This window comes from Manis javanica, chromosome 7 (assembly GCF_040802235.1).
Source record: "Manis javanica isolate MJ-LG chromosome 7, MJ_LKY, whole genome shotgun sequence".
Lineage (NCBI taxonomy): Eukaryota > Metazoa > Chordata > Mammalia > Pholidota > Manidae > Manis > Manis javanica.
Genome location: NC_133162.1, coordinates 72,721,763 through 72,737,302, shown reverse-complemented (window position 1 = coordinate 72,737,302; position 15,540 = coordinate 72,721,763). Strand labels below are relative to the sequence as shown.

Sequence of the window (15,540 nt, the reverse complement as noted above, 5' to 3'; positions counted from 1 at the left end):
TGCCCACCTTCTCTGATTTATGGTTTCTAACACCACCTGAAGCGAGAACCCCATGCCTTCCGGGCAGCAGATGACAGAGAGCATGGGATTCCCTTGGCCATGTGGCCCTAGCCAACCTGAGACTAGTCAGGATGAAAGTGAGCAGGAAAATCCTGGTTGTGAATTGGCCAATTTAGCTGAATTTCAAGATGTTGCTGCCCTAAGAAGTAGTCTTCCTGGAGAAGTATTTTGTGTCTAGAATCTGATGTGGCAAAGAAAACACATAGAGCAGCTTGGAGCTTTGGCTTCTAATCGGGGCGGTGAGTGAGAGATTAAGGGAGTGGCAACCCTAAACCACTAAATCATCCTTCTAGTGATTGTTGATTAGTGTGTCTTGTTCAGGAAGCAGGGACACATGATGGGACCCTGATAAGAAATATCATTTCCAGGAGTGAGATTGACTTTAATCTTATTAAGCATCAGTTCAAGAAGATATATGGCAAAACCCTGAGCAGCATGGTCATGGTAAGCCATGAACTTCCAATTCTAATGCCAGGTTGAAACAGCAATGTTACTGGGAGACCTGGATGCTGTGACCAGTGCTGTAAGTCACATGTGTCCATCCCTTCCCAGTGGGTGTCACACTCTTGTACTTGCTGCCATGTGATAGACTCAGGAACCAACAACGAGGTCAGGGTGGCTAGGGCCTATAGGGTAGGCACACAGAGACCAGACTGTGGAGGCGTGGAGACCCCTGTACATCACGCCCAGAAGTTTGGCTTTGCATTTGAATTATGATTGCCCCTTTGAAAATAACAGACTGAATCATTGCAGAAGGAACCATATCTGAAGAGTCAAGGACAGTAAATAGTTTAGTGGGAGCCAAAGTATAACATTCAAATGCAGATTTAAGTAGTACTTGAAAGGGTATCTCCCTGCGACCCTCCTTACCCCAGAGCAACTCAGGAGACTGGGGCCCGTGCAAGAGATTTTATTATCCGAAAGAGAAAATAGCTGCCCCCAGAGAGAGGGAGCAGCAGCTCGTGGGTGAGGAAGCACGTTTTTAAGGAGTAAGGGTAGGGTGTGTTCTGCGTTGGTGATTGGATCTTAAGGGGTGGGGGTCTTAGCGTGCCAGAATTTGCCTTCCTACTGCACCCCTGCCTGCAGGTGTGGCACTGGGCACCCTGCTTTCAGCCTCAGTTCTCTGATCTGCAAAAGTAGATGTTGAATAAATGAATGGCTGGGCATGCCTGGGTCATGAATGAAACATGGGGCAGAGCCCTGGGGGACCTGAAGGGATAAAGGGGACACTGAAATGTCTTCCTTGCTCAAGAGAACTGTCTCTGATTCATTTTTCACATTAATCCCCACTGTAGGTAGCAAGAGAATAAAAAAAGAGGTACACAGGAATAGCCTGAAGTAGAAAACAAGGAAATATGAGTGACAGCATGAGGCCTGTGGCGTAGGAGCCACACAGAGATGTTCCTTCATGGAACCCATATCCTCAGAACATGCTTGAGCTTGCAAACTCCCTCTTAAAACTGCACCCTAAGGAGTTGGGATGTACCCAGGAGCAGGAGCCAGGCAGAACAGTGAGACGAGAGCAGCAGAGGCTTTGAGCTCACACAGATGCAAAGGAGATTCTGACTCTGCAACTCTGACCTGATCACTTCCTCTCTCTCTCTCTCTCTCTCTCTGAGCCTCAATTTCCTTACCTTCAAATGCAGGAGTGGACTCCCAGTTAAATTTGCTGCATTTCAAACCACCCCGTGCTAGTGGTGTAAGACCACCATTTTATGAAGCTCATGGGTTCTGTAGGTCAGGAATTCATCTGGGGCACAGTGTGGGGAATTTATCTCTGCTTCAGCAAGACTGGGGATCCTGTTGAGAGGACCTGAAGCTCTGGGGGAACTCTAAGGCAGAGTGCTGGAATCATCATGAGGTTTCCTTCCCTCATATTGCTATGGCCTGTCCAGCATGGGGCCTCAGGGTCCTGGGACTCCTGAAGTGGTGACTCAGGGTTGTACTGCCTTCTGTGACATAATCTCAGGCGTCACACAGATCACTTCCACCATGCCCACCTGGTCAAGCACATTACAAGGTAGCCTAGCTTCAAGAGAAGCTGACATAGGCCACATCTATCAGTGGAATTTGTGGATCATTTCCCTAAATGCCCAATAGGCAGTTTAAAATATTGAACAGTGAGTGCATCACAACCCACCCTGTGAATGGCAGCTATCTGTAAGGCTGGAGCATGTTCCAGAAACCCATGCTAGGGCCAGGCCAATCCTCACTGGTGGGATTCAGGGCTGTCTGTGGGGCCCCAGATGAGACTCTCAGGCAGTAATGATTCTTTTTTAAGTTCAAATCCTGCCCTGGACTTTTCTTTCAGTGCTAAGTCACTGAGTCACATTTTGCCAAAGCCACTTAGAAAGGAATTAGAGAATCCCTCTGCCCTGCAGTACCTTCAGGATACAGTCAGAATGCTGCTTGGCACATGATTCTCCTGAGGCCAATCCCAAAAACATCCTGACACAGCCAAAGGGAGCCTCAATGAAAGCTGCAGCCACAGAGATGGCCCAGGAAGTGTCATGTCCAACTATATGCCCAGCAACTAAATCTGCTTCAGCAGAACCATGCAGTTCATCCATCACTCCCAATGGAGCAGATGGTGCTCCCCACCCCCTGTCTCCACGGAGTGGAAGCAGAAGGTCTCCTGCAATCAGAGAGATGCTCTGTCCTCTGGGGTCACAGCTGGAGCACTGGTGGCCTCACGTGAGCCCTGTCTAGCGGAGAACATTCTCCAGAGAAGGGTCAGCTAGGTGTTATAAGCTGACTCATGGTGGCTGGAGAAAGGGCACTGGCTGGCAAAGGACTTGGCCAGATCCCTGGTAGTGTCCTCTGCACTTCTAAATCATTTTTACTGGAATAACCTTTTGGACTTCTGTTAAAATAGACACATTCCTGAAGTACTCTTGCAATTGCTCTTTGGGATTTCTTCTATGCATCTGTGCTCTTAAAGATAATTTAGGGTCTGGTCTTTGATTGCAGCAAAGGAAAGTAGTGAGAGGCTAGGTACTCGCTGCTTACGGCCTAGTCACAGCCCTGTAATGTGAAATTGTTTTGTAAGTCTCCATGGAAGGTTATATATTCGTGTTTCCTTCTCCACCCTCAGATCCAAGGTCTTTTATTCTCTGAAGCTAGATTCCCTTTCTTCCTTTCCAATGCTGGCTGGTGGGGAAGGGCATCACCCTTCTAGTAAACTAGATCTAGTAAACTGAGTTCAGAGTTTGTCCAACAGCAATGATTTGAGACATAATTGTCATTCGTCTCAGGATTCTGTGAGCTTTCCAATGGCCTTTCCCAGTTCCTTTCCTGCTTGAATGTTCCAGAGTGGATGCTCTTGTTAGCAACTAAGAGATCTCTCTATTGCATAGATTCACTGCCCTTATGGTGTCTGAGGATAATTGTCTCTTTATGTGTCTCTCTCAAAAAAGCCATGAGCCCCTTGAGGGCAAGAACTTAGTTGTATTCATTTGTGAACACTCAGTGCCTAGCATAGAGCAGACATTTGACAAATGTTTTTGAAGGAACACAAACAAGAATATAGACTTTGGGGATGGAAGACCAACTAGCCGGTGAGCAGGAGCCAATCTATCATCCCTGATTCTGAGAAGCTGCTCTGGGCCTCTTGGAGTCCCCTGAGAAGAGAAGCCTACTTGGCCAGACCTAATGGAAATAGTTCTGAAAAGAATCTAATGGAGAAAGCAACTTCCCTCAACTCTTTTGGCACCTACTTGGCACTTGTTTCAGGTTCTGACTCTGCAATGCCGAACCAACCCAGCAGACCTGCCCCCTGCTTGAGCCCCTTTGGAAGAGCTCGCCCCCCTGACCTCCAGCCCAGTAGTGTTATACAGGGGACAGCCGCAGCCAGACACATGCCCACAGCGCTAGTTTCATGCTCCAGTGGGCAGGGCTTGGCCTCTTTCACGTTTGCCTTGACAGGGGAAGGGTCATCTAGCTGCGGGTTGAATACTCAGGCAAAATCAGACTTCTCTTGGCAAGGAGTAAAAGGCAAATAGATCTGTGGTCAGTACCCTACACTTTCTGTTACCACAGCCAAGCATTCTACCTGCAGCCAGGTAGGAGCTAGCCAAGTAAGGCTTCATAAGGAAGGCAGTGCTTGAGCAGAATCTCAAAGGATGACTCAGTGCTTATCAGGTAGACAGGACAGGGAAGAACATTCCAGGAAGAGGGAGGAATGCAAATATATCAGAGTCTGGTCTCTATCAGAATGGTATGTGCATGCCACCAGAGGTAAGAAAGTCAGAAGACCAAGATGTTGTCAGTTGCCAAGTCAGGGAAGGCCCAAGCTATCAGGCTGGGAAGTTCAAACTATTTCCAGGGACAGCAGGAGCCTTTAAGGCACCAGGCAGGGGAGCATCTGGGTTGGATCTTAGTAATAATTCTAGCAACACTACAAAAGGTGAGTGTGCCTGTGAGGGAGTCCAGCACTGAAGCAATTACCAACAGTAATTCCCTCAGACCTTCCAGCCTAGGGCTTGGGGCCCTGGGACTAATTCCCTAGAAGAAGGCTGGCCTTGGCTTCCTTCTGTCATGGTGATAGAAAATCTCTCTATATAATTGTAATGTAGCCCCAGGCCACTGAGTCTTCATCCTATAGTAAAAACAAATGCTGATTTCCAAAGCTCCTACCGTAAGTAGTTGAAATAGCTCTCTGAGCCATGGGCCTGAGCATGTGAGTCCAGGGACATCCATGCCCCACACAGGTCTTCAAGGACTCCCATGATTAAGCAGAAGTGATCCCTGATGTCCCAGTGGCCTGTAATACCTTTGTCCCCACTGCCAGCCCATTCCTGGCTCTGGGCCTGGGCTTTGGGCTGTGCTCTGATGGAATCCTGGGGCTTGGAGTTGAGGACTGACACCATCTCTGTAGTGTATTCTGGAATTGAACTCCCAAACCTGGACTTCTGGGGTGCCTTACACTCTGCTTTGAGGGAACATTCTCACCTCCCTCTCTGTGTGTAAGTCAGTGTCTCCCCAGGGCCACAACGTTACAGCCAAAAATTCCTAGATAGAACCCAGTATCTTGCTTACTCGCAGGAGACTTTGTTGCTCAAGTGACAGGTTGGCCATGGGTGAACCACGACCTCCCATTACCCCTGTGTCTGCTGTCTATATCTCCTCATAGGTAAGTTCCCCATCCCCCACCTCCATCCCTGTCATAAATTGGTCCTAATTGAAACAGGACTCAGTCATCCATGCCCTTGCCCCTGGTTGGTGGAATAGAGGTCATCCCTTCCTAACCTAGGGTAGGCTGACCCACCACAGATGGGATGCCAAGCTCTGCCATGTTCCCCACTTCTCCATGTGCCGATCTGAATGGGGTCCATGGCCTCACGTTGCAACTCATTTCAGCCCTTCCTCTTCTTCCTAGGCTGCTTCTGTCCACCTGACAGCCCTACTCCCAGAGCTGTGTTCTGAGGGAACCCATCGGCCAGGGTGGATCCTTCCACATCCTGAGTGAAGTCACTGCTCTGCCCTCCTTCCTGCCTCCCCACATGACTATACATGATTATAAAGACTCCCACTGCCCCCGGAGAGCCAATACCCACCTTGCAGAAGCAGTCAGGACCCAGCACTGCATCCAAGCTGCAGGCAGCATCAAGCTGGCCTGGAAACCTGCTCTCACGATGCCTTCTGTGGCCAGCTTCAACCAACAGAAAGCTTAAATGTCAGCAAAGGTGCTGACTCCCACTGCCTAGGCTGAGGGTGCAGTGGGGGAGCTCTGGCCCTCATCACCACTGGGGGGGGGGGCAGGGGGGAGCTCCATGTTTTCTTATACACCTGCTCTGGAGTGCCATGTGTCCTCACAGCTGAGTGGTACATTTCTTCAATTAAGTTTCAAAAACATTTATCTGTACTGACCCTCCATGGATCACTGCTGCACCCCCTTAGCCAAATTTGTTCCCTGGGGAGTGGCCTGCCCACGGACACCTGGCTGGACACACCAAGATATTCTTTGGGCTTCAAGGCCAAGGCTGCTCCCAGTGACTCCCACATATGTTTCTTTGATTAGAAAAATTTTTAATATTAATTGTAATGTATGCATCTGGTTTTTTAAATGTTAAAGATAGATCACAGACATAAACATAAAAGCGTACAGAACAAAACAGAATATCTTCACCACCTAGGGTAAGGAAATATTTCTTAGACAAGACACAACATGTAGTAACTATAATGGAAAAGCATTGATAAACTGGACCTCATCAAAATTTTAAATTTCATCGTCCTTCTGCCTTCACCTCTTCTTTCTGTATGTGTCTTTTTCCAAATTTCCTCTTCTTGTAAGGACACCAGTTATATTGGTTTAGAGTGCACCCATTTAAATTTAATTATTTTTTTAAGGACCCTAGCTTGAAATACATTTATTATCTGAAACACTTGGGATTAGAATTTCAACATATGAATTTGGATTAAGGGGCCCAATTCAGCCACAAACACTGTATTTAGAATATTTACTGCATTTTAATTGTGATTATAACTATGTAAAATGATGATGAATATGTATGTAGATGAATATGCGGAAGAACAGAAGATAAAATAGAAAAATGAAACAATGGTGTTAGGATAAAGGAATTAAGAGTTTGTTTTACTCCTTGTAAAAATGTTTCAAATTTTGTTTTACATCAACTTTTCAATTGAAAACTATGCCATTCAGATTCAACTCACAACATAAGAATATATCCATACAGATCACAAATAAAAGCTGGTATTTTAAAAGAAAAAGAAAATTCAAAGACTGGAGAAAGTATTCACAAAACATACCAAATAAGGGACTTGGTGCCAGAATATTTAAGAATTCCTACAAGACTTACTCAAAGAGTATAAACTTCCACTTGTAAGATGTATAAGTTCTAGGGACCTAATGCATAGCACAGTGATTATAGTTAATAATACTGTATTATGTATCTGTAAGTTGCTAAGAGAGTAGATGTTAAATGTTCTCACCACAAAAAAGAAATGGTAAGTGTGTGACCTGATGCAGGTGCTAGCTGACCCTATGGTGAATCATTTTGCAATATGTGTGTCAAAGCAACATATTGTTCACCTTAAACTTGTATAATGTTATATATATCTCAATAAAGCTGGAGGAAAAAAATGAATTCCTACAACTTCATAATAAAAAGCCCAATTAAAAAATGGGAAAAAGACTTGAACAAACACTTCACAAAAGAATATATACAAATGACCATCATGTACATGAAAACCATGTGCATTAAAAACTTCTTTAATTTTTATAATTTTTATAAATGAAAATTTTTAAATAAGCCCATCTATTTTGCTGAGAAAGTACATGAGGCAAGCACTTTTGAAAATAGTTTGGTCATTTATTATAAATTTAAACATATGCCATACTACATGATCTGGCAATTCTTTTCTTAGGTTTATATTCAAAAGCAGTGAAAACTCACTTCTAACAAGAAGACGTAAATGACAATGTTCATAGAAGCTTTATTCATGAAAGACAAAAAATAAGAAACAATCCAAATATCTATCAACAGGAGAATGATAAAATACTTTGAGTTGTATCCATACAATGGAGCACTAGCAGCCATCAAAAAGGAAATGAACTATTTATTGGTGCACGTAACGGAATAATCTCAGATATATGTTCCTGAACAAAAGAAGCGAGACATAAAGGAACATACAGTGTATGATTCTATTTGTGTGAATACTAATCTATAGTGAAAGAAATCAGACTAGTCATTGCCCTGGGATTTGGGGGTAGAGTAACACACAGAGATGGACTGCAAGGAGCACAAAGCAACTTTCTGGGATATTAGAAACGTCCTAAATCTTATAAATGGTGGGTTATAGGGGTGCTTGTGTTTGTAAAAGCATATTGGATTGTAAAACCTAAGCCCTGTGCATTTCATGGTACATAAATTATCCATCAGTAGAAATATTATAAATAAAACTACTATGAACATTTCTGGGCAGATTTTTGTGTGTACTTAAATTTTAATCTCTTTGATAAATGCCCAGGAATGTGATTGCTGGGTAACACAGTAAATCCACGTCTCTGCTGAATAGACATTTTGGGTGGTTTTGGTCATTTGTTATTGGAAATAATGCTGCAATAAACATTCTTCTATGACTTCAGACAGTACAGTCGTAGGATAGACTCCTAAAATACAGTGTGGAATTGTAACTGAGAAAAATTTTGCCGAAGTGCTCCCAAAATTACATTTCATCAATTAAGAAAAGGAAAGTACCACTTTCCTAATCCTCTCACTACATTCTCACAGTTTCATCACTGTGGATCTGGTGGGTAAAGTATAGTAATTTGGTTTTGTCTTCTATGATGACAAGTGGTTTTAGACATTCAATGCCTTTCATATATTTAAAAGCCTCTCGCTTCTATTTTTCTGTGAATGGCCAACTCAGGCAACTAAGGTCTTTTCTTTCATGGAGCTTAGTTTCCTTAATCAATTCTCATTCCCATTACTAGAATGGAATACCACAGTTATTTATCCACTCCTCAGATGTTGGTCATTTGGGTTGTTTTGACTTTGGTGCTATTCTGAATAATACTGTTATGACTATACATATGAAAGATTTTGTGTGAACATATATTTTCATATTCTTGGGTATATACCTAAGAGTGGAATTGCTTGGTCATATGGTAATTCTCCATTTAACTTTTTGAGAAAATGCCAAACTGTTTTCCAAAGTGACTGTACCATTTTATATTGGTTCCCAATTTTTCCACATTCTCATAAGCATTATTATAATCTGTCTTTTTTTATTAAAGCCATCCTAGTGGGTATATAGTGGTATCTTATTGTGAGTTTGATTTACATTTTCCTAGTGACCAGTGATGTTGAACATTTCCATGCATGTTTTGATCCTGTGTGTTGTCTCCTTTGAAAAAATGTTTATTCAAATCCTCTGCCTGTGTTTTCAGTAAGGTCCTTTAGCGTTGAGTTGTAAGATTTCTTTAAGCATTCTGGATGCAAGTGCTTTATCAGATATATTATTTGCAAATATTTTCTCCTATTCTGTAGGCTGTATTCTGACTTTCTTGATAATGTCCTTTAAAGAATAAAACTTTTTAATTTTTTTATTGAAGTGTAATTGACATACAATACCCTGTTAATTTCAGGGGCAAAAAATTTTTAATTTAATGATAGCCAGTGTATTTAGTTTTTGTTTTATTGATCTTGCATTTCATATGTAAGAATCCTTTGCCAAGTCCAAGGTCATGAAGATTTACCCCTATGACTTATTCTAATAGTTTTATAGTTTTAGCTCTTACATTTAGAATTTGATTCATTTTGAGTTAATTTTTATATATAAAGTGAGGTAATGGTCCGACTGCATCATTTTGCATGTGTATATCCAGTTATCCCAGCATCATTTAGTGAAGACATTTTTAACTTTATTGAATTGTCTTGGTACTCTTGTCAAAAATCAATTAACCATAAATGTGAGGGTCTGTTTATGGATTCTCAATTCATTCCATTTCCAGTACTACACTGTCTTGATTTTTATAGCTTGTAATAAGTTTTAAAATTGGCAAGCATGGGTTCTCCAACATGGTTCTTCTCTTTCAAGATTGTATTGGCTATTCTGGGTCCCTTGCATTTCCATATGAATTTTAGCATTAGCTTATAAATTTCTGAGAAAAAGGCAAGTGAGATTTTTATTGGGATTGCATCAAATCTGTAGCCCAATTGGGAAGTAATGCCATCTTAACAATATTAAATTAAGTCTTCCATATTCATGAATATGGGATGCCTTTCTATTTATTTAAAGCTTCTTTAGTTTCTTTTAATGGCATCACATGGTTTCTAATATAAAAGTCTTGCATTTATTTTATTAGATTTATTCCTAAGCATTTTATTCTTTCTGATGCTGTTGAAAGCAGAATTGTTTTAATTTTATTTTTGATCATTCATTGCTAGTGTATATAAATACAATTAAATTTTATATTTATTCTGTATTTTCAAATTCACTGAACTCTTTTATTAGTTCTAATAGTTATTTTGTGAATCCCTTAGCTCATACCATGTGAATATAGTTTTACTTCATCCTCTCCAATTTAAATGCAAATTATTTTATTTACTTATTTATTTATTTGCATAATTGCCCTATCTTGGACCTCTAGAACACTGTTGAATAATAGTAATGAGATCAGACTTCCTTGACTTTTTCCAGGTCTTAGGAGGAAATCACTCTACTCTGTCTTTCACCATTTAGTGTGGTGTTATATATGGTTTCTTGTAGATGCCCTTTATCAGCTTTCAGAGGTTTCCCTCTATTTCTACTTTGTTGAGTGTTTTTATTATGAAAGGATGTTGGATTTTGTCAAATGCCTTTTCTGCATGTATTGATATTATGTGGCTTTGTCCTTCATTCTATTAATAGGGTATATACTGTGATTAATTTCCTTATGTTAACCAACTTTCAGGTATATTATTGACATACAAATTATATCTTTATGCATTATAAGCCCATCAATACAGTTTTATAATTACTCACTTGAGTAGCTGACCTTTAAATCATAAACGATAAGAAAAAGCTGAAAGATACATATACTCTCTTTTTTATATTCACCTATGTAATAACCTTTACAGTGCTCTTTATTTCTTTTTGTGTGGATTCAAGTTATAGCCTAATGCCCTTTCATTTCAGCCTAAGGACCCCTTTTAGTATTTCTTTTAGGTAAAGTCCTCCAGTGATGAATTCTCTAATTTTGTGTTTATCTGGGAATTTCTTCTTTGTTTTTTTCAAGGTAAGTCTTGCTAGATATAGAAGTTTTGGTTGACCGACTTTTCCTTTCAGCACTTTGAGTATGTACCATTTTACCACCTTCAGATTCCATGGTTTCAAATGAGAAGCCAGTTGTTAATCTTACTGATAATTGCTTGTAAGTAACCGGTTGTTTTTCTCTTGCTACTTTCAAGATTCTCTTTGTCTTTGTCTTTGGATAGTTTGACTCTGATGTATCTAGGTGTTTATTTCTTCAGGTTTATCCTACTTGGATTCAAGGTGTTAAATTAATGTTTTTTATTATATTTGGGAACCTAATGGTAATTATTTCTTCAAATATTTGTTCTGTCATTTTCTATTTATCTTCCTTTCTATGACTCTCATTATGCACATATTGGTATGTTTGATGATGCACCACAGGTCTCCGAGGCTCTGTTCCTTTTACTTCTTTCTGCTCCTCAAGCTGTATAATCTCAGTTGGCCCATCTTAAACTTCACCGATTCTTTCCTTTGTCTGTTTTAATTTTTTGTGGAGCCACTCTAGTGAATTTTTCATTTCAGTTAATGTACTTTTCAACTCCAGAAATTCTATTAGGCTCTTTTTTAAAATTTCTATTTAATGTAATTTATCATACTTTCCTTTAAGTCTTTAGACATGGTTTTGTTTAGTTTTTCCAACATGTTTATAACAGAAAAAAAATAAGGGTCAAAAACTCAAAACAACTTTCCTGAAATGAAGAAAGTCTTGAATTTACTGACTGAAAGGTAGATTGATACAGAGTGGTCAATACTGGGTCAATACTGTGACAGATGGTGATAAATGAATGTTTGATTTCAGATAAAAAATTTTTAAGAATATCCAGTGAAAACCCATGCCTCCCCAAACCAACCAACCAACAGAACCAAACCAAAACAAACAGAAAATCACAATCACATAAAAACTCAAGGTAAGAGGACTTCCAGGATGGTAAAAAAAAAAAAACCTCTAAAAATATGCTTCTCCATAAAAGTAAAGAGAATGCTAGTGAGAATGGTCAAAATCTTTAAAGTCTAAAGTCTTTAATAGTAAGCCCAATGTCTGGGCTTCCTCAGTGACAGTTTCCACTTACTTCTTTTTTTTGCTGTGACTAGGCCATGTATTTCTGTTTCTCTGCATCTATCATAATTTTTTCTTGACAACTGGACATTTTAAATAATATAGTGTGGCAACGCCAGCAATCAGTCAACTTCATAAGCCTTCCAGGGCTGTTCTTACTGTTGCTGCTGGTTTTTCTGTTTGTTATTATTTTTGCTGCTATTGCCATTCTGTTTACTTGCTTAGTGAGTTTGCTGGACTAACCATCTAAAATCTGCATTATTTCCAGGAGTGGACTAGTCTCTCCTCAGCCAGTTTAGTGGTCAGCTAATGATTGGACAGATTTTCTTTAATGCCTGAATCACCTAAGTCTACCAACCTTTGCTATGAAACTTTGTGTGTGTGTTAGAGTATGTCTTCAATACCCCAGCAAGCAACTTACAACTGTGCCTCAGTCTTTACTTCTTGCTTTCTCAGAGCTTCAAGGTCAATCAGAGATTAAGCCTTATACAGATTTTTCTTGGGCATGTGTACATCCCAGCACATGCATGTGGCCTTCTAGAATTCCAGGAATATTCCACAGCTTTTCCAATGACTATCTCATTCCTCAGTTTTTCCTCTTAATTTTTTTTATCAGCCTTTTGTTAGTCCCAACTGGTATTTCCACCCCAGATTGCTGATTGTTTTTGACAAATGCCCTCAGGATAGGGATGTTTGCACAGAGTAAATTCTGAACCATATTAAAGATAATCCCTAAGAAGGGAGCTTTTCCAGTGAGCTGTCAGATCAAGTAGTGACAATTCTCTGGGGATAGGGTGCTTTGGAAAGCTCCAAACCCATTCTGTCCTCTCCAATGGCTTCCTAGCCACTGGTTTTCACAGCTGCCATGGTTGTGAGGCCTTTGGTTTTTCAAGCCTACCATGGAGCTTGAAAGGAGGATGAGAATAAGGCAAGTTAAAACATCACGAAACTTGCTATTCTTACCATGATTCAGCCATTTTTCTTGAATAAGTGATACTCAGATTGTTGAAAGCCCTTGGTCAATTTTCAGAGCTGAAAAAAGTTGATTTTGACCATTCTCACTAGCATTCTCTTTACTTTTATGGAGAAGCATATTTTTAGAGGTTCTTTTTTGCCATCCTGGAAGTCCTCTTACCTTGAGTTTTTATGTGATTGTGATTTTCTGTTTGTTTTGGTTTGGTTCTGTTGGTTGGTTGGTTTGGGGAGGCATGGGTTTTCACTGGATATTCTTAAAAAATTTTTATCTGAAATCAAACATTCATTTATCACCATCTGTCACAGTATTGACCCAGTATTGACCACTCTGTATCAATCTACCTTTCAGTCAGTAAATTCAAGACTTCCTTCATTTCAGGAAAGTTGTTTTGAGTTTTTGACCCTTATTTTTTTTCTGTTCCATAATTGAGATTTTCCTAACCAAGGGGGCAGAATGTCTTCCTCCGTGTTGAATGTCTTCTGTCTCCTACTGAAGGCTTTCTGTGAAACATTTGCCATTCAAAGCAGGGCTTCTCTGTGAAAACTCCTCTGTACCCAAGACAAGGTTTAGAGACCTGTGTGTGTACAACAATGGTAATTACAGTGGTAATCATTACCACATAAGGTAAGTGGCCAATGCTTCAAAATGTGATGTCATTTAATGACCACAGCTACCTTCTGAGATATGTGTTATATTCATTTTACAGATGAAGATACTGAGGCTCAGAGCATTTCTGTGACTAGTCCACTGCCACCTAGCAATTAAGTGTCAGAGCAGGATTTTTTTCTGAGGATTGTCCCAACTCCAAGGTCCATGTGCTTGGCCAATGTGGCATATTGATGCCTGCATCTGCCTCAACCAGGACACCATACATACACTGGCCTGGGAGCATTTGTGGGCTTATCATCCTTGCTGTGCTGAAAAGAACTTGAGGGCCAGATCTATTTATCTTATTTAATAGGACCCCTCTCAGAGCTTAAGACTGTTAGGTGCAATGAGAGCAAATCGATGCAACACATATGCCACTTCTCACCCTCTGGCAGGCAAGGAGGCCTTTGCTAACTGAATATGGCATTCTTCCCCTCTGTGTCCGGTTAGGACTTAGAACCCTTCTAGACCCAATTTTTAGAGCAGCCATCAGCAATATATGGGAGATGACATGCAAGTTGAAAGATATTTTCTATCCCTTATCTAAGTATTTAATAAAATAAGAAGACTGAACTGTTGGAGTAAATGCAGTAAAACAAATTAAGTCCTCCTAAGTGAGGTGGCTGAGCCCACGGAACAAATGTAGTCCATCAGAAATTTCTAGGAAAAGAAAACCCTCAATAGTCCTAAAATTTGGAAGGTGAGTGTGAATCTCAGAGAAATCCAAAAATTTCTGGTCTTATGGCCTGATGCAAAGCCATATAGTCTTAATCTAATAGTACATTGGAGTTTTTTGTATGAAAGAAGCCAAATATATCTCTTCGGGGGTCTGTTTTCTGTATTGTTAAAATCCTCATGTCTGATTTTCTAACAATCTCTGCTTCAGTATTTGTTGCCAAAAAGCAATCCATGCAACCTCACATAAATGGCTGTCTGGCTGGGTGAGTTTTGAAAATACCCAGGACCTCCAAGACTAAGTGGGATTGAGGTAATGGAATGCCTCCATTCCCTGAAAGCCTGGAATTGTCTTGAGTGCCCCATCCCAGGGACCAAGAAGAACTTGTCCCTTCAAGATTTAATTCCAATACCTTAGGCTGCTGTGAGGATCAGGCGAGCAGCCCAGCCCTTCAGTAGGGGAGTCAGAAGTTTGCCCTGCAGACCTCAGGGAGCCTTCGGCCAAGAAAGATGAATAGCCAGGGGCTGTGGAAGGCAGAGTGAGCAATGAGAAATGATGCAGCCCTTAACCCTAATTGGATTCTGGGTTTCCGTGGCAGGGAACGGGGGTGCTATCACAGCTTACAAATGTGGCCCAGCCACAGAATTGAGTTATCAACTAAGCAATTCCTGAGTCACAGATCATCCTGTCCTCTACAAAGTGATGAAAGACTAAACAGTGCTCAGGAAGATCTTCACAGCTGTGGGCTTAGAGCGATACTTTTCTTCTGCTAGAAAACAAGAAAAAAGAGGCCAGCAAATATCTTAGAAATGGTTACATTCCTCACTGGTGCCAAAAGTTTGAAAAGTCAGGTGTGAGGGTGCATGCACAGGGTGGGGGGTATGCACATATCACACACATATGCACATGTGTGTACAGGATCATACAATCAGGATGGGTAAGTGAAAGTTGATTCCTTCTACACCTGTCCCCCCAGGTGCATAGAGTACTTTTTGAGGGTGAAAAAGGAGGAAGGAGCACAACTTCATACCCCAGCATTCATGTAGTCAATTAGCAAATGCTGGTAGAGCTCCAAAAGTGCACAAGACCCTGAACTCAGACCTCATGTCCCAAAATAGGCAATGGAAGGGGAGGGAAGAAACCACTCATGGAGAGCTTACCACATGCCAGGCCTATGCTAGTTTCACACTATGCCATTAGTAGACTGTGCCCATGCCTCATATCATCCCTCACGCCCATCTTCCAAAAAGTTTCACCATTAGTGATGCATTCCTTTGGGTCCCTTTAAATTCACCAGAATATAACCCTACCAGTGGAAAGAACATTAAGGGGCTCCTTGGGAGACTACTCCAGGTCAGCTGTATG

General features: G+C 40.9%; 1 protein-coding gene across 1 annotated transcript in view; it reads left to right on the top strand.

Annotated features, from left to right (window-relative positions):
* LOC108409230 (annexin A8-like) overlaps nt 1-3,843 on the top strand; it is a 55,875-nt gene extending 52,032 nt beyond the window's left edge. Inside the window, 2 exon segments of the mRNA XM_073240044.1 lie at nt 382-504; nt 3,793-3,843. Of these exon segments, the coding sequence (XP_073096145.1) occupies nt 382-504; nt 3,793-3,843 (174 nt within the window).
* The last annotated feature ends 11,697 nt before the right edge of the window (nt 3,844-15,540 follow it).